Genomic DNA, 20565 nt, shown 5'->3' with positions numbered 1-20565 from the left:
AGGGGAGAGATTCCATCACGCAATTTTGTTCTTCGGAATATACAAGCCAAGTCTTTACTTTCCAAAAGTCAAGCCCACAACCTTAATTTATACCCAAGAAAGAAGCAAGTAGAGACTAGGTAGTTATAATATATGTATGTATGTATATATATATAGTCATGAATTGTTTGTATGTGTTTTCATAAATTGTTTGTATTCAATTACTTGATCACTAATTGAATCGTTATATTTATTTGAAATAAGGTATTTAGTGTTTATAAAGTTCGGACATGTATCTCCATTGAAACCATTACAAGATATTATTTTAATATTAAGAAGGAAAACAGACACATCCAAGATCAATCATAAACTAAAGAAGCTAAACGTATATGATCTTGATACCACCAATGGATATGTCATCTCCCCCATCTTTAGGAACCAAAGAAACCAGAACTTTTTCATCATCTTCAGAACCCAAATCTTCCAGAAGTTCAGTTAATCCCAGCCTTATCCGAGTCGTTACATTGATCGAGTTCTTGTGCGGAATCTGAGAGAAACATCCTGCGTACTCCGCCTTGTCCAGTTCATCAGCCTTATCCTCTTCGTCATTAACAAAAACATCGAACCTCACAAACTTAGCGGTGTCCACTTCAATCCCTTCAATCACCAGCAACTCCTCTTCCTTTTCCTTATCATTCTTGCTTCTCGATTTCTTTGGCCTTGTGACCAATACTTTCACCACCTTGTCAAGTTTCACTGGGAAAACAGTCTCCGCCGCCGGCGCCCCAGAAGTCGCGGCCACTTTCGATTTCTTGACGCGCGGAGTTGGCCTGTTTTGCAACCATGGCAAGTCCACCTCCTGGTAAACGTACCCCATTTTTTCATTCTCCAACGTGTCTTTGACTCTTACCCGCACAAGCTGCGCGTTTTCGTCGTAGAATAGGAAATCGGCTTCCAGCCAGTCGGCTTCGGTGTAATCTTTGGGTTTTGTTCCCCTCAGGCCGCGCCATATTGTCCAGAGACGATCAACATTTGCATGGTGAGCGTAGAAAATTGCGTCTCGACCTGTTGAGTAGAAGTTCCCCATATCCTCTCCACTAGGCGTGGCCTCACCTGTCCAAGCGTGCGCTGCTATGTGTGATCCACGCTCCACTGTGCCTGGACCTGGGTTAGGAGCGGTACCAGTTACGTACTTTTCCCCGTAGAAATCGTCTATTTTTTTAACATTGCGAACCATTTCGCCGTACATGACTGTCAAGTTATTGGGTAATATCTTGCTCGGCTTCGTGGGGGATTTGGCTGAGTACGCCAGATCGAGGAGGACAGGCGGTAGATGAGTCTGGTTCCGTCGCGCATCATACAGGGGTGAGTCTTTCTTTGTGAATGGTTCAGGCATGACCATTCCACCTGGGTGGTCCCAGTTCCAAAATGGCAAACCGAAAGTGGGGTCGCCAATTAATTTGCCCAAGATTCTCTCGTAAAAATATAAATACCATCTGTGCCATGGATAGAAGTGCCAGCAGTTGTGAATTTGAAGTTTTTGCTTAGGGTCTCCTGCCTGTTCATAGGTGAGATTACAGTAGGCGCAGTGAACATTAGCTTGTTGCATGAAATTACGAGGATCGTCGGCGGGCAGAGCTTTCATGAGCTCGATAGCTTTCTCAAACTTGGCGTAGTATTCTTTTCCGGCTAGCTGTGCAGCTGGGCGGAAGCGCATTTTCTGCACGGGGGGAAGCTTATACTCGATTATTCCCGAGGCCAGAGGTGGGCAACAGTCGACGTCGAGTGGTTTCTGTGTGTTGAGATTTGTGCCCCTTGTGCATTTGGTGAAATCGGGGGAAGAAATTGGAGAGGCAATGGCTGGCGAATCTGCTAGAACAAGACTAGCTGCCCCGTAGAGACCCCCCATCCCGAGAAGTACATTTCTCCGGTCCAATTTTCCTGATATATTTTCAACGTTTTCACGGTCATGCTTCTGGTCTCGACCGTGGTTTGTGTGGTTGCACGACAAAGCGAAGTGTCGAAATTTCGATGGATCGCCTGTTAATCGTGGTGGCTTAGCGATAAAATTAGGTTGGCGCTGAGACAAGTGGGTGGACCATGAAAGTGGAATAGTAGCCATGTTTGTGAAATATTATTAAAGCAGAATATACTCGGGGAAACTCACCACTATTTCTTTGTATATATAGGCAATTGAACTAAAGTTTTTATGGTCAACCATAANAGTATTCAACTTATACCTTTTACATCTAATAACAATTTAATCAAGTGGGGTATTATTATACATCTTATAAATAAATTCGTTCCCACGAAACCACTTGCGAGCTTAAAAATTGAAGGCTCGTCACCAAAGTTGTCGAATATATTAATTTTTCCTATTATAGTACAAATGAGAAAAAAGAAAGAATACCAACACAGCAGTTTGATATTTAATAATAATAATAATAATAATAATAATAATAGTTAAAAATTCCTTGTTCAAATAATGAATATTCATAAGTTGGTGCAAAGTTTATGCATCCAAGGCGGACTTCAAGGCGGCTAATGCACTCCACTTTTTTCCTTTTTATTATTTCTGTCCGTAGGCAAACAAACAGCGAGGTCCGGCGGCTACTAATCTTCCATTTCGTATTAAATTTTTGAATGATCTCGAATTCAACATCTAATTATTATGACAAAATATCCATATCTCTCAATGGAATAAAAAAAAGTATTTTTAAAAAATAAGTATCGTTACGTTTTTGTAAAATTAATTAATGTGAATCAGTGAGCATTTAAAGAAGCTAGGATAGTAGGACAAATAATAATCAGTTTTGGCCGAGGGTCAATTAATCTATCTTGAAAATAAATTAGTTCCCATTAAAGTTTAAACAACTTGCGAGCTTAAAAACCTAATGCTAATCACCAACAACCCGTAATTAAAGGTTTGACTTTCTGCCTTCCTTCTTGTTTGAGGTTCGAGNAGAAAAGAAAAGAATACTTTTATAAAAATACGTGTTTAAATAAAAGTGAGATGGTTATATGATTGAGTATAAAATTACAAAACATGATATTAACTATCTATCACTGTTCCACAATTTTCCCTTTAAATCCTTGGCCCATCTCAAATACTACCTCTCTTTAGTAGTCATTGGACGCTAAATCTATTAAATTAAACAAAAGGATTGGGAATTAAGACTAAACATTATATATGTTACATATATCTATCAACTTTTTCATCACTCATATTACAAATACAAATCCTTTCGACATCCCAAATATCCGCAAAGTATTATGTAACTATGGGACTCACATAAGCAGTCAATTACACAAGGAAACGTCAAATTCATATCCACTCAAAGGAAAATATGATCGTCCAATAAAAAGAGAAAAAAAAAAATCTATATTCCACACAGATTGCGTTGAACAGTCCGTCAGGAACAGAAAATGGCCAATTAATCTATGTCATTCCATAACAAAGTACACATCCGAACCACCCAAAGAAAAGAATGAGAGAATCTAGAAAGAACTATAAATGTGTGTGTATATGTACATTCCCTTGCTATATACCTGAGAATCAGCCATTTCCAGCCTTAAGATGTTCTGATACATAGGAAGTGGCCAACTTTCTAGTGTCCTGTTCAGCTTTAGAAGACGGCTTCATATGTATGAGGTGCAACGTGATTTGTTTACACTCGAATTGAAACCAACACATCCATACATATAGCGCTCCCAAGTGGCGTTTTTTCTAGGTATCGTGATAGATGCCCATTGAACAAAAGCAAGCCATCGAACAAATTCCCTCTGCAAGCTACTTTGTACCTACAAAGTTGGAAAGGAGATCGTTGAACGATGTTTTGTATCACATATTTACCTGGGCTTACCATAATGAATTACCCTCCCCAAGTTTTAAATTTCTATGAATGGATAAAGAGTAATATATAATAAATATTTTTTTGTTGGGCCCCTGGGGTATAGAGGGCTAGATTTCGCTATACCTAAGCGGAAGCTAGTGCCATGTAACTCCTGGCGGACTTGTCCTGGCTCGAGCCTCGGCAAGTGAAACAGCCATGGCTAGCATCATCTGCTCCTCAAAACTCTCCGGAACAATCGTTCCTGTAACAGGTTGGAAGCTATCTTGATTTTCATCTTGTTGAGGTGGTTCCCCATGCCTCATACCGTCATCAAATTCATCAGAACCTCCATAGCTAGTTCCAACTTCAGCCATTTCCGATCTATGATCAACCCATTCTCCAGCATCCCCGGTCATTGCCAAATGGTTATCAGGTGATGCCACAATCATATTCTCTGCAGGAAAATAACTTTCAGATTCACGCACCTCCCGATTCAAATATCTGCTAGAGCTAGGCATGCTATACGTAGACATGCTTCCAGCATAGTTACTAGAGGTCTCTCCGCTTATTTGTTGACGTTCCGCAAGGGCTGCAATGGCGCATGCGAGACCACCAGATGGTGATGATGAAGATATGGATATCGGGGCCATCGCCGCCAAGGAACTGGAACTGTGATCATCTGCAATGTATTCTTCTGATTGAGCTGCATCACCATACTGTGGATCTTGTCTTTTCCCACTCTCCTTTCATCATCAAAGTAAGAGACAATACGACAAAAGATCAATTTACAGTATCACGTGATCAGAGTAAAAGATTAATGATTAGACCAGTCAACAACTAGAGGTAACGAGAATAAAAGGGTGCGGGAAGATTGCAAAATCAATCCTGCAAGTAGGCTCAGCAGTGATTTTGATCGGCTAACTAATCAAAATTCAGGTTTAGTCTAGTAATTTTGTTTAAAAAATTTACTCCTTTTTTGTCGGACCGCTCACATGACACTCTGAGTGTCTTTACCAAATAACAAACATAAATATTGCATCAACAATAGGGGAAAAAATGGATCTGTGGGAGTACCTGAATAGACAGCCAAATGGCTTCCATAACCATTATATCCTCAAGATCCAGGTCAAATTCGCCCTCCCTGCATTTAGTGTCGGTATAAGAACATAGAAAGCATATGGCATCATAAATCTCCAAAGAAGCGATCTCTAATCTATTAGTCTAATCGGCAACCATTATCATCACCTTCATATTTAAAAATTCATTACTCAACTTAGTGTTAATCTATGCATGCATATGTGAGCTATGAAACATACTTGGGGTCATAGAAGTAGGTACCAATTATCAAGATGTTGTGAAAGTGGCCATAGAAAAAAGCGTTAATAAATTTATATGTCATGACTCATTACATCATACACACCCAAGGTTTCTTCATAGAGTATGAGAATGAAAATGTAAATATTCTTCAATACAAAAGTAAATCATTTCACCAAATCCTTTCCAACAAGGAAGTTGCTTGAAGAAGCTTATAAACCTGACATCTAACAGGGTGATGGAAAAGTTCATATCTCAAACTAGATAGTATTTTTCTAGAACAAGCTCTCATAACAGCTTCATCATTTTCAGCATGTAAATAACAAGATTAACAATAGAAAAATTATAATTTCTCAGCTTAGTTTTGATTAAAAAAATTCAGATTTATTTTCTGGAGAAAGAAACAAAAAAATGAATCTAAGGTCTTACAAGATCCAGTAACATATTATAAAATCTCAGGGAGATGATAAGATGCTAAAAATAAATAAAGCCAAACACCTCTAAGTTGGTATACTATAAGAACAGAAAAATATTCATATTACTGTAAATTTCGGTTCATTCTTGATGTGTGAGGTAACCAAATACTAGCTATCAATAAAAATGAAGATTACATCTCGTATTTGTTTCATCTTTCAGTGTGTAAACAAACCCACAGGCTCCTAACCACTCAATATCCATAAACCATGTTAAAAAACATTAATCCATATCAATACTAAAAGTTACTTAGCTGAACTTATATTCCGACCTAAAAAGATGAAATCCAGTCATCATTTTGCAGATAAACTGTTATGCATTACAAACTCTAACCACAATCTCAAACTTTAAGCCAACAATGCAAGTCGATCTGATCATAAAGTACATGGTACGAATTCTAGTACCCTATGACCACAAGCTCTTAAACTTTAATTGCAAAACAAGCTTTAAGATGAGAGAAGAAAGTGGATAGCAGAAATTCAAAAGGCTAAAGCAACATTTATGCTCTTCATTTGACAGCACCTTAAAGAAAATGTAACAAACAGATTATTGAACATGAATCATGGTGAACAATAAACCAACTATATATCACACAAAAACTTTGGCAACAATACTATATCGTGTTGAAACAAACGGTTACACTAAAGTGAATTGAGTAAAATAAAGCTAACATTCTTTGTCGCTGACATTCCTAGAACCTGGGGATGATAGCTTTCCCACCAGATAAAAAGAAAACAGAAATATGTAAAGAAAGTGCCAATTTTGAGTGATCATCTTCCGAACATTTGACGGTATCTTCAAATTTCAAGTAATGAAAAAGGAAAAACCGAAAGAAAAGAAACGTATGAAGAGGGCAACTGCCCAGATTAAATAGATTCCTGGTTACAAATTAAATGAAATTACTAAATTTTTACCAAATTTAGACTACCATTTGAAATGTAACACAATTAGAGTGATAAGATTGACTTCCAAAACATAGACATGGAACAAATGATGAGCTAACCTCTAACCGGCCTCCGACAAATGTATTCTTTTAGCTACAACCAAACACGTCAACACAAACTTTTATACTGACTGATCCAATTCAATTATGAACACACCGGATCATGATAAGCTCAACACCCAAAAGATAAACATGGAACAAATGATGCGCTACACCACTAAACAGCATCTGATAATGGATTCTTTTAGCGTACAACCAAACACGTCAAAAATAACTTTTAACCGATACAATTCAATTAAGAACACACTGGATCATAGCAAGAATGATTTAAGCAGAAATTATAAAATAAGCAGACCTATTTTGCCTTTGGGGTGGAAGCAGTCTCGATGCGGTAGCAGTACTAGACTCATGAGAGGCCAAAATTTCTTCACTTTCCAAGGCAGAAGCAAAAGATGGGGCTGCCAATTGGAAGAAATGAAATGTAAATTAGTAAATGAGCAACAGCCAGTGACAAAGTCTCATATCAATTACCTCTAGTCGAACAATAATCAGCCTCACTTGGTTTTCTCACGCTGCTAGAAGAACTGCCTTCTCTTCGTTTCAGCATCCTATCCTCTTCATCCTGAACTTCTTGCTGCCTCATCCTTATTTTGGCTTCTATAACTCGTTGTTCTTCCTAAAAATGTAAGTTCGATTACATGCCAACATTTAGCAGTGAGGCCATTTTCAACATCTACAGGAGGGAAAATATAGCACATAATGATACTAATATTTCACTCTCACAATTTGTTCCAAGCCTTTCTCCTCCTTTGTCTTAACACCTCGATATTCCACGGCATAATTTGAGGTTTTGCAGAAAGGACACCTTTCACTGTTAAGGTAAGCAGAACCAGACATACTTGACAGCATAACGAGCAATTCAGATAAATAGTTAAAGCAAACCATTGCATAATAAGTGCAGAGCAAACCCCTCCAATATAAAATAGAAAATAAAATCAATTAAATAGAACCCAAGGATACTGTGTAGGCCTGGTGGAATTAGGAGTCCTCATCTGCAAAAAACACTCTGAAACGGGGAAAAAAATCAATAAAGTAAAAACTTAAAACCAAGATAAATAAGAATAATTGATTGGTGAAATAATGACTAAATATGAAAAATATAATAATGCGCACTGTACCAGTACATATTCCTTTCGTGCAGCATCTTGACCGATTAAGGCTTGGATAGAACTGAAAACATTCAAAACAAATAACCATAGTTCTACATCAAATGGAGGTGAAACTAAAAAGAAAATAACATGTCGACAATCACTATTGTTTGCTAAAAACTTAATCATTGCGTCATCAAGAACAAATATGCGCTTTCTTAATTCCTAAAAAATGAGTCTCCTTCGTCCATCGCCGGGAAATAGAAAAAAACACATAACAAGTTACTCAAAGTTGTTAAAAATTGAACCAAACCACTTTACATTTCAGTTGCTCATGAGCACTAGCCCAAAGTGATACTAAAAGATTAGGCTCATATTTCCAATGTCAAACACTCGAACAATTTTGCAGAGGCAATTTCTTTGACACTGTTGAATACTCAATTTTTCCAAGGCAGTTTCTTTGGCGTTACAGTGGAAGAAAAAACACAAGGCCAATAAAATAAAAACAGACAAAAACAGTGAACACACTGACGATCAAATGGAGCTCAAGAACCAAACTGCTGTAATAAATAGAGAATTCAATTAGTTACCCCTTCAAATCTACCATAAAACAATTTAGCATTTGTCCTCTAATTTCTTTTCCTAATCCACTCGGTATCGCGCATGAAACTGTTTTCTTCCTAAATGGAGATCTCGTCCAACCCCTACGAAATATAGAAAATGGAAAAACGAAGACAAAAATAGGGGCAGACCAGGAAACAAATGGGGCATTCCTCTAGGTCACAACTACAATCATCATCACCAGGAAAACAAGGTGCCAGCTTTGAGTCAAGAATAAGCTTTCTAAGCTTCTTGTGATCCACATCTTTGTGTTGGTACAACCCTTGAGGCCTAGTGTACTTCTCATCGACCACATGCCTCTTCTTCCCCAATTTATTCCCCATTGAATAAAACCACAAAAATTCTCAATCGCTCTTTTTCTACAACAGCAAGGTGTCCAAATCTTATACTATGGCTCCAAGATTTCACTTCAAAGCAACACAATTTCCACTATCTCAAATTCCTGCAAAACGGGTAAATTAAGATTAAAATAAAACATAAATTTCAAAGAAACGAGAGAGACTCGTCAATTTTACGCAAGAAATGAAGAGCACCATCAATTATTTAAACCTTGAAACGAAATCTTGGAACAAATAAAGACGGCCCCTAATGAAATTCAACAAGCAAGACAGCGCAACACTGCGTATGCCTCCACCGATACATCAACCTGTCTGTACAAGAGAAACTGGAAAGAAGAACGAGGGAAATAGGGAACAAGATCAGAACTTTTTCTCAGTTGTCAATATCTGTGTTCTTTTTGCGTGTGAATCGATATATAAGTGGGAGATTTGTGATGGAATTTGTATCACTCTTAATTTTATGCGATGCCTACAGAAATAATAAAATAAAATAATATATGTAAATATATACACTTCTTCTGCTGATGCATACGCTGAGAATTCAGAGTGCTTTTGTTCTTGTTCTATTTCGGATCTTTAGGCTTCGGTTTGTTCATCAGATTCAAACCAAAAAGCTTCGGTGAAAAAAACACAAGATAACTATCTTCCGTCACTTTTTTCCAACCAAGTAAAACAAAGTTTGGATATTTGTCCTTTAATAATTAACTGATTGATATGTCGATTTCGTGCTATTTTTCCTTAAAACAACGAATAAATAAAACAATGGAAAGAAGCCACGGGATAGAGTGGAGCAACCGGAAAGAATCAAGCGGGTAAAAAGATTATACAATTTTGTTATATTGTCCTCCAACTCTACCCATCAATATCAACACCGATGAAATGTCACTCACCTATAAATAATTATAAAATGAAAATAAATTTATTAAAACCCATACAAATCTCACAAACCACCATACACTACAAAATGTAAAATAGTTGAGATTCAAACATTTTATTGCAGTTTTGATATTTATATAATTCAAGTGAATTAGTGATTTATTCTCGTGCATGGACTTAAATCATGAACATGGAGAAAGATAACATTTTCAAAATCATTCGAGAGTTTGAACTCTGAAGAAACATGCACGTTGCCGTATATATCTAAATTACCATAGCCATTTATATATTCGAAATTATGGATATATTTTATTTTCAAAATGCATGAATGTAAATGTGACGTTATCTTGTCATAATAATTAATAATTTGTAAACCATACTTTCTTGGTCAAACTCTTCAATATGTATTTAAACAAAACTAATCAACTTTTTAGTACAATATCAATGTGAAACAAAATGGGAAGTTCAAAACATATTTAAGATTTTTTTTTAAATAAAAGGACAACATAAAATTGAGTAAAACTCAATATAATAAATTCAAAAAACAATATTTCTATTAGGGTTTATTTTCCAATGAAAAAAAAAACTCTCCTACTATTTGGTCCGCACATTAAATCTGTAAATCCCAAGGACATTCTTAGCCAAGGATGAAAGAAAAAATTGTTGTTAAAAAAACCAAGAAATAAAGGGAAAAGTTGTGAAGAAATAATAGAAAATGGTATATAAAAAAGGGGAAGTTGGTGAAAAATCCCCAATGAAAATATTTTTTTGGGTTCACACCCTACCCACAAAATTGTGGTACTATGTCATACAAATTGTGGTACACTTCATGTGGAAATGTGGTACACTTCATGTGGAAATGTGGTACTAAAAAAGTACCAAGGGATTGAACACTAAAAAAAACGACGGCTGGGGACTGATCCCCAATTTCCCGTATAAAAAATCCATTTTCGTAGCAATTATTCGTCTGCCAAGATACGCCAGCTGATTGTATGTACCCTGAAAAAGCAAACTGACCATTTCAAGTTGCTTATCCGAGCAACAAACTAAGATTCACTTCTATTGTGCCCTTCTATTTCTTTCCTTTCTTTTTTTTTATTTTTTTATTTTCCATTTATAGTGTGCTCTTGTTTATTACATGCGTGTCTGCCATTCCGTACAAAAGTTCTCATGATATCAAGTCTGAAAACGGTGGGTTATTTTAGCGGGAAATTGACCTTCAGTCACCAGTCGTCGACTTTTTTTGTGTTCAGTCTTTGGTTATTTTTTTAGTACCACATTTTGTATGACATAATACCACAATTTTGTGGGTAGAGAGTGAAACCAAAAAAATATTTTGATTGAGGATTTTTCACCAACTTCCCCTTATTTTAGTGTATTCAGTGGCGGAGCTAGAAATATGGCTCTGTCCGATCTATAATTTTAAACTTTAAAATCTTTTAATATTTTAAATTGATCTACCCGAGCTAATAACATATTATTTCAAAATTTACATATAAATATTTTTAAAAAATTGGACCACCCGGGCTTCATATGGCTCCGCCACTGAGTGTATTCACACCTCCAAGTTAATTTTATTATCGCATTGAAAAAATTGCTTTCAAACTTATTTTTTCAAAGACAACACTATATTTTATATATATATATATATATATATATTTCGATTATCTAAATTTGAGTACTAACATGATCAATGATTTTTTTTATATAATTATTATTACATTTTGAATATTTCATATTAAAATTAATTTATTTTTTCAATAATATGAATGATTGAAAATTTATATAAGATTAATAAAAAATATTTTTTTTTTACAAATGCTTCGAAACACTTCTTTACTGTATCATATATAATATTATTTTGAAAAATTATTGAAATTTCGAAATGGGGACCCGTACATATAACATTTTAATTTTTACATTTTTAAAAAAAACTGTCGATTCATGATTCGATGTGTGTTAATTTTTAGGGTTGTGGTAACGTTCCAACTCTGTCTTATGAAATTTATTATCTTGAAGGGACCTAATACCCATGAAGATATATTTAATTTACTCAAAAAATAAATTCCAAGGGACACTTGTTCACTTATAATTCTGTTAAAAAAATAAAGTAATGGGGATTATTTAGTTGAAAATTAGAGTCTCCATTTCCAATTAATGTTAAGTGCAATATATAATATACAATTCTCAAAGTTTTAGGTGAGAAATTTTAGTAAGTTAGTCTGCTTCTGCATCACGACTTCAGGAAATATGAGTATCTATAAACACAATAGATTACTAATAAAGATTTTTTAAAAAATTACTACTAAAACTTATATATGTAATCTGAAACAAATTAAAGACGGAAATTTTTTTGTATTCATTTATTTTTATCTAATTAAATCCGGTATCTTATCTTATCTCCATAAACCATGAATTTGTCTTCGAAAATCTCCTGACTTGATGACATGACACATCTACTTTTCAATTTTTCCGGTATTTATTGTATAAAATAAAATAAAAAATCACGAGTTTTCCGTGCCTCATTGGCACAACAATTTACGACGATAATATATTGTTATATATTTAATTTTGTTTCCATGGAAACTATAATATATGAATGGATTATGAGAAGAAAATAGCCCTTTTTATGTAGTGTATAATATATATATATAGGTGTGTGTTTGGTCCATCCACTATGACCGTGAGTTGAATTTTGGATGAATAGTTTAGTACTTTATTTGATACGAGTCATCGACTTTAGGGTACGGTCCCCTGCCAAACCAAACCAAAATCAAACCTTAGAGACCGATTGCTTCCCTTTTTCTTTGATAAATAAATAATATAATATTAATATTAGTCCAACTAAATTTAGTTAAATTCAACATTCCTACTCTATTTCCATCTCATCTGTTCGCAACGGTATACTAACAACCCGTTAAAGATTTCCATAAAGCAGCCACAAATTAAATACTATTATATAAACACAAAAACTTTCGTGAGACGGTCTCACGGATAAATTTTTCGTGGGTCGAATATCTTATTTGGGTCATCCATGAAAAATTATGAATTTTTATGTTAATAATACTTTTTATTGTGAATATTGATAAGTTTGACANATTTTTATCAATTTAATTTCAAAAAATAAGACCGAATTAATTTGAGATTAATACGCCATATCATTGACATAACTAAAAGATTCTCAAACGAATTTAAACAAGTATAAGTTATGTTTATTCATCATTTAATATTTTTTTTATTACATTTATATAAAATTGTTTTATATGTATATCAACTCGATCATAGGTAAAATTTTCAAATGTTAGCAATTTGATGTGTTCGAATACATTTTTAAGGAGTTGATCGTATATTCATAATTATCATACATACGTATAACTCGGATATATACGATTAATGTTTTTTTCTTTTTAAGAGACAGATACGATGAAGTTAACTTGTTATAGTCATTGGAAGATTTGACAAGTAATCGAGGATTCAAATTCTGTAAGAATTGGAAACTGGAAAGGATTGAAATAGAAATTTAGATACAAGTCAAGGGTTCAATGTGAACTCAACCCTAGCTTGTGGTCATTTGTACTTAAATATTGTTGTGTACTTTAACTTAAACATATTTCCATTTGTACTCATTTTTTGTTACCCTATATCGAACAAAATTAATGAATTATACTTCATCGTAAAGCTTGCAATAGTTCATCGAGTGGAGGCAACTCCTTGGGCGTCCATTCAAAGTCGATTAATGGAGCCTGCATGTTACAGGCAATTGGAGTGGAAGATAGAATCCGCGGCGGCTGCTGTTGAAAGTTAGCATCCTGGATATGGGAATCCTTTCCGGTGAGGTTTTGAACAACTGACTTGAAACTCATCGCATCAGTTTCCACATATTGCGTGTTGATTATCACCACCTTAACTCCAGCTCCTCGCCTCCCAGCCATTGTTCCTTTCCTTTCACGCTCAGATATATATTGCTAAATGCTAGCTCAGAGCTAGCTGTTTTCGATTTGGAGCGCAGCTTTGTGAATGAGATGATACTGATGATGATTAGCAACTGAGAAATATTTATAGGTGGTTTGACATGTGTACGGAGTCAATCGTCAAAGAAGTTGACCAGTGTATTGTTATATAATTAACAGCCTAATACGACCATGACGCACACGCGAATGGGGGACCTTTGGAATTCAAGAAAATTCCATGAAATTTGCATCTCATTTAGATTTTGAGGAGCTCGAAACCAGTTAACTTCACACACTTGAGGAGAAAACAACATTTTTCATCTCTTTTAACTTACATATTTCTCATTTTTATCACGTTATCGATCAATTCACAGTTTTAATCTACTAAATTGTTCATTTTTTTCTTCGATTTTTGTTATATTTAACCGATATATTGATACATCATTATTTTCCAATGTTACGTCAGTATTTCGACGAAAAAATAACAAAAATAAAAAGATACAAGTTAATAGATTAAAATTATGAAATAATTGAGATAAATAAATATATATTTGGTGTCTACGTGTTTGTACGCTCTTCACATATTTGGTGGAACGCAACATTAAATTTTTGCTGACCAATTGGCAAGTTGATATTTGTCTATTTTAATTTTCACATGTAATTTAGTTTATGAAGATACTGTGTAGTACGTAGACTTCATGTCGTTTTGTGATTATCATTATGAAGTGGTCAAATTGAAAATTAAATGCAGAAATAAAATCAGATGGAGACTCAAGGGAGAAAGTGATACGCTAACAATCATATTTTTAAAATAATGAAAAATCTATGTACTACATTATTTAAATATAAAAAGGAAAATTGGTATTGATATTCCTCAGTCATCACTGATCTCTTTGTACTAAAATGTGAAATGCCCATCAGCCCATGAACTAACGAAAATTTACTGATTAACAGATAAACAAAAAGTAAGACGAGATAGCCTAAACTGAAACCAAAAAAATTATCCTACTTACAGGCATGTCCTGAGATATGTGGAATTAGAATTCGGTTTCTAGGAGCTATTGTTGGTTGCAATCTAGATCAATCAATCTACGAGTTTCTTCCCATAACTTGGTCTCCAGTCCTAACTTCCGGAGCTCCAACAGACCACGCTCGACTGTGACACACAACAAGCAAGACGGATGAGTTCGAACACTACAGGGAACCATTACTTCCATCATGCATGCATGATTAGTCAAGAGACATGGGACGTATGCTTGTGTCGTGGAGATAACAAAAGAAACATCATATTTCAATAAAACTAAGGAAAACATGAAAAAGGGACAAAAAAACAAAAAAAATTGTAGATTGAAGTGTCCAAGTTTGTACCGTCCACAGCATCATGTGAATTTAGCAGCTTATGGGATTTGTTGATCCATAACTGTAGTTTCTCTTCCGCGATGTCAGGTTCCAGTCCATGATTCTTTGCTCTTCTCCAAAAATATGTCAGCCAAGCCTAATATTACAGCATAATGAATCTGTCTGTAATCCCGAGCACGAATGTGCAGCTAGAATATAACAACTATAATCATTCCAGATTTAAGAAGAACGTCTTCATTTAAGGTTACCTGTTTAAGAAGAACGTCTTCAGACTCTTCTGGACTCAACTCTGAAACAAAGTATGAGTTTCTTAATTAATCAAATTAGTAGTACTAGCTGGAAAAATTTTGGACAAAAAGACTTACCAAATGCTTCTGAATAATATTGGCCCTCACTCGGTAGCTTTAATTCATCTGTAGATGTTAAAAAGAAGGCAATACCAGAAATATTTGCATCAACTTTCCTTGTCAGACTGTGAGTTATGAAATAATAAAAGTTCACGTGGGGTTGATTACAATGTAAAATATGAGGTGAGACAATTCTTTTGTTGTACAAGTTAGGAATGAGATCAGATACAAATTTGACATCATTCATCCACAGGATAAAAACTCAGTCGAAAGTTATTGAGTTTTCATACCGGTAACATTAGATTTTGCGACACTTGGGCGACGCTTTAGGGCCATTGATATTGCTATTGCCTCTTCTACCTTTGAAACAAAATACTAAAAATCATCAGAAAAAACAACAAAATTCATTCTTTTCCTTTTGTAACAGTGAAAAACTTCATTCTACTTGAGGTTGAATAAGAGATCTCAGGCGAAATCAATGTCTTTGTTTCCACAAACAGATCGAATTTTCTAACATTCTTTACAATTTACAAACATCAATAAAAGTTCAGAATAAGGAATAACATAATGTTGAAGAAGTGAGGAAATTTCAATCCACAGGCATTAAAGGCAAAGTTTCGAGAAGAACCTTAAGTGAGTTCAGTTCCCTGAGACCTTTCTCAACTAAAAGCATGCTTTCAACACAAGTTTTTTTTGAAATATCATTTGCGTCTTGTACAACCTTCTCCCTTTCTTCAAACTCACTGTTCACTGCAAATTGACAAAAGTAAAACACGGTCAAGTTGCATGAAATTAATGCTAGTTGACACAAACATGGAGCAAATGGAACATACTCTGTGAAGTTTCCTCTTTTGCTTTCTGTCCAGCAGCTAATATAACTTCAACGGGACGAGAGGCAAAAGAGGACCAATATTCGTATCTTGATCCAGCAATTTCAGCATAGATACCTGCGATTTTATTTCAAATTTAAATTCCTAAAACAATTTTGCAATTAAAATACAAGATTCCTATAGGTGATATATTCCACCATAACCTGCTTTTTTAGAATTCCCATTAAAAATATCAGAATCCTGTCATGTATCCTAGTTGGTGTCTTAAATAGGCCCAACCATGTGGTGGTAGTTAAAATTTAAGACTGAATAAAAATTACCATGGCGAAGGCATATACTCCAGCACCGAGCAAGCCAGCATCTCTTCAAAACAACCTCTTCCTAATATAAGCTGACTATCAATAACATAAGTATGGAAAAAAAGTGACAGGTAAGAGCACTGAAATGTTTCACAATTGGTAGATACCATCTCTTCTTGAGTCAATATAGTTCTTTGAGTAATTGTTCGAAGTGATTTAACTTCATTTTCGACATCGTGGAGCTGCTCCAAAGTCGACGTAGCTTCATCCCTTGCAGCCTTATAAGAATATCATGGTAATAATATTTAGAATATACTTGGAATCATGATTGATTAGCATCCTTATGACTTTGCAAAATTTGTGACCGAAAAATCATAAACAAGCTAGACATCTTAATACCTCGGCTTCCATTCGAAGTGCTGCAATCTCCTCACCTCCTCCACCATAGCTTTGTGCTGCAACTTTAAGAGCAGCCTGAAATGCAATTGATAAGAAGAATTAAAATCAGCTGTCCATGCAAAAGGAATTAGCAGAAGCATCAAGCCTTGACCTTTTTTAAGATTTAATGAATACGATTTGGCGTAAGTTGTGATACTGACTATCATGAATGTAAAGCTGATGCTCACTAATAGATAATCACAAAAATATCATTATAAGTTGGTAGAATTTTACTATCTTACAGACCTCTCGTTTCTGAAGGTCAGCTTCCTTCCTGCAGAATTGGTAAGATAAAAACAATTAGAACTGAATCTACCATCTTACGTAAAAGTTCCCAATCCAATACTTGCCTGCTCAAAAGCCGAGCTTCTAAAGATACACCTTCTCCCAGAGATGCAATCTACACAAGGTCATGATATATCAATCAAATAAAAGCTCAAACTTGTAGGTTTTGAAGCTACAGACAAAAAAACATTATACGGTACTGAAATTATGTCTTTTCATAGCCGTAGAAATAAATAAACATTTGCATTTGTCAAAAGCTATATACAGGAATTTCATATTCCACCAAGAATTAAATATAGACCTCAAGTACACTTTCAAAGTTACCTGTTTCTCGAGCTGCCTGGTTCTTGCTTCCGCTTCCTCACACCTTTCTTCTGTAATTCGCAGCTGAAGAGGAGAGGTTACATTGAGATGCTAACTTATATTGTGATATGGAAACTATTCTAGTTTCATGTGAAACTAAACTTGCAATAAGAAATAAACTAATCAGGAGTCATAAACTAAAAGGAAAAGATGCATCACCTTTTCCAATAGATTATCATTTTCTTCCTGAAGCATGTCAAGCTGCAGTTTTTTATCAACAGTTGTCAATGAAGCAGCCGAATTTTAAGGAAAATATTTCAGGTATATGCATAACAACTGCATTATTATAACAAATATAAACAAACAAATATGTTAACAGCAAGAACACATTCGTACATCCTTCCTTTCTGAAAGAGTACAAATGCACTTTCCCATTATCCCACAGCAGTGTAATCAATTTGGTGTAAGAAAATGTACCTCGTCTTGTAGAGCAGAAGACGACTGCTGGTCACTAGGATCTTTATATTTGAAAGTTCCAAAGTCTAGAGATAACCTGGAAATTGGCAGATCAATTATAATTGAATAGGTAAGAATACTCAACAGTTTTTTAAAAAACAATGCAGAATACATATGGCGAGTAAAAAATAAACTAGAGTGAGAGATCTTTAGACACAATATTTATCGATTTAAGTACCTTTTGTCCTTGGATTTAGCAGATTTGGTCTCAACAGGGACTCCGGATACCTCTGGCTTATTTGATACTGGTACACTTCGAGGCACCGTGGAAGCGGTCTTGATCACTAAAGTTGGATGATCAGCTGATGCAAAACGAACAGATGGAGGCTGTTCCGAGAGACTAGAGTAAGAAGCTGATCTTCCAGTGGCGTTAGATCGAGCAGAAAGTGGTTGTGTTTCTTCGGCCGATTCTACGGGTCGAAATGAACTACTTGGTATTGTAGAAAGAATAGGTGCCGGCAAGTCAACAGGCTTTAGATTTGATGGTCGAAGAAAAGATAACGAGCGAGCTGATGGAGGCTGTTTTTCTATTGAGCTGAGAGTTGCGGATGCTCTAGTACCTGATGTTGAACGTGCAGAGCATTGCTGCTCCACCGAACTAGCATTTGTAGATCCTCTAGCACTGATTGTTGAACGTGTAGATGGTGGTGGTTCTGGCAAGGTACGAACTGACTAAAAAACAACATAAAAGGGTCCATATTAGGTGCTTATAGGAAATTCTATCCTTCATATTACTTCCCCTCGAAAAAGTAAAAAAAAAATTAAATGAAAGTTTCTTCCCCTCCAGAAACCTGAGACACGTCTCTCTCACATTTTAAATGAAATCTTGGGTCTGTCCCTGACCAAATGATACTGAATGAAATGAAAATGTTAATGATATAGGTTTTTACCATTTGAGAACGACTTTTCGTTTGCCTTCCTTCTCCAAGTCTTATGCCAACTGACAAAATACCAGGTTCAAAACCATGCAGGTCATCGTCATCATCCTCGTCATCTGCAGGTTGATGAGCCATAACTTGAGCAAGTCTTTGAGCAGCTAATTTTGTGTTCTGTGGTCTCTTCATATTTGATAATCCAGTCGAACTAGAGCGTCCATGGCGATTCATTGGAGATGCCATCGTGCCGCCAAACCACTTTAATTTTGTTGTATCAGGGCAAAAATTATTCCTTCATACTTACACTGGTCTAAACAGGTTCATTGCTGCAAAATAACTTAATGGTCATGCAGAAGACGACAAGCCAAAAAGGATTTTATGAAATTTTAAGGAAAATGAGAGCAATTGAACCATCTTAGAGCGACCTCTAAATTTCTTATCATGAATTATCAAATTCTCGATCACTAAGAACAAGACTATGGATGAGATGGGAAAAACTCAGACAATGTAGGAAACAATGATACTTTCATTACTATATTTCCATGCATACATGAAGAGAAAAGTGCAGAGATAACAATGTTGATAAACAAACTCCCTGACTAACACGAAAAGTTTGCCGAATTATACCTATAACGATCACCTCTTCTGCATTGCGAACTGCGTTAGTAGTACACTGCCAAAAACCTGCATCAAGAGGTATCATACTATTACTACAAGTTCTACTTTGTGTGTCATAACTTATTTCAAGAACATGTACATAACTTAAAAAACAGAATGCCAGTATAATGCAGTATGGAAACCAGCTGCTGACCCTCAAATTTCAAATTGAAAATGAGAAAACTTCAATTCCTAAAATTCAGATTTCACCTTTTATTGAAATCACTCATTTGTCTTGGCCTCCCGTCTCACGACATCACGTCCACTTTTCTCATAGATTTTCCATCCAGAAAATATTCAATTTTTTGCTGGCTTTCGAAAACATGGCTCAAATTATTCAAGGCATCATAAATTTACATCAATCTAAGATCAAATCCAATCCATTTATATTTATATTTCAGCAAATATCTTAGGATCCATTTTTTTAGCTAACTACAAGAAAACACAAAGATTCCCACAATCAATATATATGTGATCACATATTGAAAAAGCTTAATTATATTAGGATTTATCTCACCTGATGCATAGATGTCAATTATCGATGAAATTGGCTGGCCGAAGGAGTCTGTAGCTCGTATTCGTACGAGGGATGGTGTCCGTTTCGGAACTTTCCAGGAAAAATAAAAAAAATTATAAGCCCCACGTGTGTGCATTGCATGCAACTCCAAATATCTCTCGATTTTAAATTTATAGTTATTTTAAAAAAAACGCGAAAAATAAATTTGAGTTTAATACGTCGACTCCATAAATTATCAACAAATTTGGGTGATTTATCAGACGAGTAGTAATAATAATAATAATAATAATAATAATAATAATAATAATAATAGTTTCCTAAACAAATGACTTAATTATTGATTTATCTTTAATTTTGAAAACTTGGACGCAAATTGTGAAATAGAAAATTAAAAATGCGGAAGATAGAATTGGGTCGTTAAAAGGTAATTTTAATTTTAAAATTATAAAAATATTTCACAAACATATCAAAAGTGAGTTACTTGGGAGGTTTAATTTTAATTGTAATATTATTCAAGAAAGATTAGTGGATTTTGATTTTTAAATTAATTTAATTCGATTCCAACCATGGTAATTTAATGTTGACCCTTGAACTTCCTTAGGAGAATCAACGACGTTATCTCATAAATTCTCTTGCTCATTCAAATCCTAGGAAAAAAGAAAT

General features: G+C 35.0%; 3 protein-coding genes across 6 annotated transcripts; all 3 read right to left on the bottom strand.

The window, feature by feature from the left end:
* Window positions 1-307: 307 nt before the first annotated feature.
* Window positions 308-2116, bottom strand: LOC140967457 (polyphenol oxidase I, chloroplastic-like). Its single transcript, XM_073427986.1, has one exon. It carries the CDS (start codon window positions 2099-2101, stop codon window positions 359-361), a length of 1743 nt encoding a protein of 580 aa, XP_073284087.1. The 5' UTR covers window positions 2102-2116; the 3' UTR covers window positions 308-358.
* Window positions 2117-3239: 1123 nt separating this feature from the next.
* LOC140967391 (E3 ubiquitin-protein ligase DA2L-like) lies at window positions 3240-9366 on the bottom strand. Of its 4 annotated transcripts, none has more exons than XM_073427887.1 (11): window positions 9164-9366; window positions 8862-8962; window positions 8444-8754; window positions 7722-7773; window positions 7564-7609; window positions 7327-7441; window positions 7075-7219; window positions 6899-7001; window positions 4887-4953; window positions 3957-4555; window positions 3240-3780 (listed from the first exon to the last, which is right to left on the bottom strand). In XM_073427887.1, the coding sequence occupies exons 3-10, from the start codon at window positions 8633-8635 to the stop codon at window positions 3968-3970; spliced, it is 1308 nt and encodes a 435-aa protein (XP_073283988.1). In that variant the 5' UTR covers window positions 8636-8754; window positions 8862-8962; window positions 9164-9366; the 3' UTR covers window positions 3240-3780; window positions 3957-3967. The 4 variants fall into 4 exon arrangements, with proteins under 4 accessions (XP_073283988.1, XP_073283990.1, XP_073283991.1 ...); XM_073427889.1 differs by having other exon boundaries at window positions 6908-7001; XM_073427890.1 differs by having other exon boundaries at window positions 7327-7408; window positions 9164-9365.
* Window positions 9367-14339: 4973 nt separating this feature from the next.
* Window positions 14340-19999, bottom strand: LOC140967432 (coiled-coil domain-containing protein SCD2-like). The gene is made up of 19 exons (XM_073427953.1): window positions 19903-19999; window positions 19356-19412; window positions 18744-19054; window positions 18032-18525; window positions 17815-17890; window positions 17557-17598; window positions 17359-17421; window positions 17096-17149; window positions 16996-17019; window positions 16711-16785; window positions 16479-16589; window positions 16333-16393; window positions 16016-16129; window positions 15811-15932; window positions 15473-15542; window positions 15201-15248; window positions 15084-15124; window positions 14845-14971; window positions 14340-14632 (listed from the first exon to the last, which is right to left on the bottom strand). Exons 3-19 carry the CDS (start codon window positions 18969-18971, stop codon window positions 14535-14537), a joined length of 1848 nt encoding a protein of 615 aa, XP_073284054.1. The 5' UTR covers window positions 18972-19054; window positions 19356-19412; window positions 19903-19999; the 3' UTR covers window positions 14340-14534.
* Window positions 20000-20565: the final 566 nt, after the last annotated feature.

This window comes from Primulina huaijiensis, unplaced genomic scaffold (assembly GCF_012295235.1).
Source record: "Primulina huaijiensis isolate GDHJ02 unplaced genomic scaffold, ASM1229523v2 scaffold25037, whole genome shotgun sequence".
In the NCBI taxonomy this organism is placed as follows: Eukaryota; Viridiplantae; Streptophyta; class Magnoliopsida; order Lamiales; family Gesneriaceae; genus Primulina; species Primulina huaijiensis.
The sequence above is the reverse complement of the archived record's forward strand: the minus strand, read 5'-3'. Positions and strand labels throughout refer to the sequence as shown.

Bases quoted from the DNA above. Each gene is read 5' to 3' on its own strand.
- LOC140967457 (XM_073427986.1), bottom strand. From the start codon at position 2,101: ATGGCTACTATTCCACTTTCATGGTCCACCCACTTGTCTCAGCGCCAA.
- LOC140967391 (XM_073427887.1), bottom strand. From the start codon at position 8,635: ATGGGGAATAAATTGGGGAAGAAGAGGCATGTGGTCGATGAGAAGTAC. The intron at 7,610-7,721 runs GTACAGTGCGCA...TCCCCGTTTCAG, and splicing joins CACGAAAGGAATATGTACTG to AGTGTTTTTTGCAGATGAGG. The intron at 4,556-4,886 runs GTACTCCCACAG...TGATGATGAAAG, and splicing joins CCATTTGGCTGTCTATTCAG to GAGAGTGGGAAAAGACAAGA.
- LOC140967432 (XM_073427953.1), bottom strand. From the start codon at position 18,971: ATGGCATCTCCAATGAATCGCCATGGACGCTCTAGTTCGACTGGATTA. The intron at 17,020-17,095 runs GTATTGGATTGG...TTCTGCAGGAAG, and splicing joins CTCGGCTTTTGAGCAGGCAA to GAAGCTGACCTTCAGAAACG. The intron at 14,633-14,844 runs GTACAAACTTGG...TGTGTGTCACAG, and splicing joins TTCACATGATGCTGTGGACG to TCGAGCGTGGTCTGTTGGAG.